Raw genomic sequence first — 1,549 nt, 5'->3', positions numbered from 1 at the left:
TGATGGTTGGAAAAAAAATTATTACATTTTGCTGGCGATCCAGAGTAGGATTTCGATATAAGGACCTACCTGCCTGTGTGTGTGTCCTTCTGTGTGTATTTGTGTCCTTCCTGCTGCCTTCTTAGACCGATTTACTTCATATTTTTCACACATCGTCAGTGTTAAATGTTTCTCGGTTCTCTTTGAATTTAGTGCTGATCAGAAGTAAGATACATAATTTAAAATGTTATGCATATATAATTCTGGCTGCAACAGACATATCAAACTCGAATGAATCGTTCGGCCTAGTTTAGCTTAGCCGAGCTGACTCGAGCGGACCTACAGATGGCCAGAGCAAGTGTTCTTTAATTTCATATTTTCCTGTTAAGTTTAGCATTCATAATTTATGAAATTTATGAATATTAATTAACTCGTACCTGTAAATTACCTAACATTTTAAACCCAGTCCCTCATACTTAAATTATTCTTTCATTACCATTCATTGATTTTTAATGTTATTTTCTAAACACCCACAGATTTAATGAAAACGAACCATCGACCGATGGCATAGTGTTGACCACAGCTTTTCAAACTACAGATACGTTCTGCAATGAGTGGAAAGAGACAGTGGACCTAGACGGTATGACAAGAAACATTTAATTTTAAATCATAATGTTATGTGTTTGTAAGTTGTTCCTTAACATGATGTATTTATCTATTATTTTAAATATATAATAGACTGTGAACGGATAAAGCAGATTTACGATAATGCAATAGAGTATAAAGTCGCAGAGAAATTGAAAGAAAAAGGAAGCCAAACAGAGGTACTCCAACAGGCATCTGCATCTGCACAAATGTCAACACCTGGACCTCCACTTGTACATGCCCCTAAAAAATCAATTTTTCCGAATGTGCTTTTGCGTGTTTTCTGGCGGTTACGTCGAAAGAAAAGCCACAGGACACCAACCTCTGCGCCCGTTTCAGTCAAGGTAGAAAACGATGACAATTTTGACATTATAATTACTTAAACGATTGCAAATGTTTAAATTTGGTTTACTAACAATTTATACTCATTTTTTTTAATTTATAGTTTCTCACACCATTGTTTCTTAGTATTTTTTTTTTCCTTTTATTCAATTACCTCGAATGTTTGTGCATGTTTTCTAGCGGTTAAATAGCAAGAAAGACCACATGACACCATCCTCCTTTGTACATGTATTGCCATCTTTGCCTGCTTCAGTCAAGGTAGGAAACCATAATTATTCTGACTGTATCATAAGAATTATGTTTTAATAGTACGTTATACTCTTTGTTTCTGCATTTACCGTTTCTCACTTTTTGTGTGTGTATTTTTCCTTTTATTATGTAAAAGTTAACTCCAAATTAAAATATTTATCTCTAAACTGATATTAGCCTAACTAGTCATAATTTGATTAAATTTAATTTATATTAAAATCTCAACAAAACAATGTAAGTAGGTAAGAGCATAAAGTGTAAACATTGTTGCGTTTACCTCGAAAATTTGATACAAAGTATCAAATACCAGTGTAGTGTCTGGCAATGGATTGCT

General features: G+C 33.6%; 1 protein-coding gene across 1 annotated transcript in view; it reads left to right on the top strand.

Moving 5' to 3' along the window:
• LOC117120468 overlaps window positions 1–1,549 on the top strand; it is a 77,036-nt gene that overhangs the window by 69,336 nt on the left and 6,151 nt on the right. Inside the window, exons 12-14 of the mRNA XM_033265492.1 lie at window positions 516–619; window positions 718–968; window positions 1,147–1,224. Coding sequence (XP_033121383.1) covers window positions 516–619; window positions 718–968; window positions 1,147–1,224 — 433 coding nt within the window. The remainder of the gene's footprint in view (window positions 1–515; window positions 620–717; window positions 969–1,146; window positions 1,225–1,549) is intronic.

The sequence above is a fragment of the Anneissia japonica genome, unplaced genomic scaffold, assembly GCF_011630105.1.
Source record: "Anneissia japonica isolate Jap-2015-1 unplaced genomic scaffold, ASM1163010v1 scaffold288046_len260376_cov104, whole genome shotgun sequence".
NCBI lineage: Eukaryota > Metazoa > Echinodermata > Crinoidea > Comatulida > Comatulidae > Anneissia > Anneissia japonica.
This window is presented reverse-complemented; position numbering and strand designations above follow the sequence as displayed.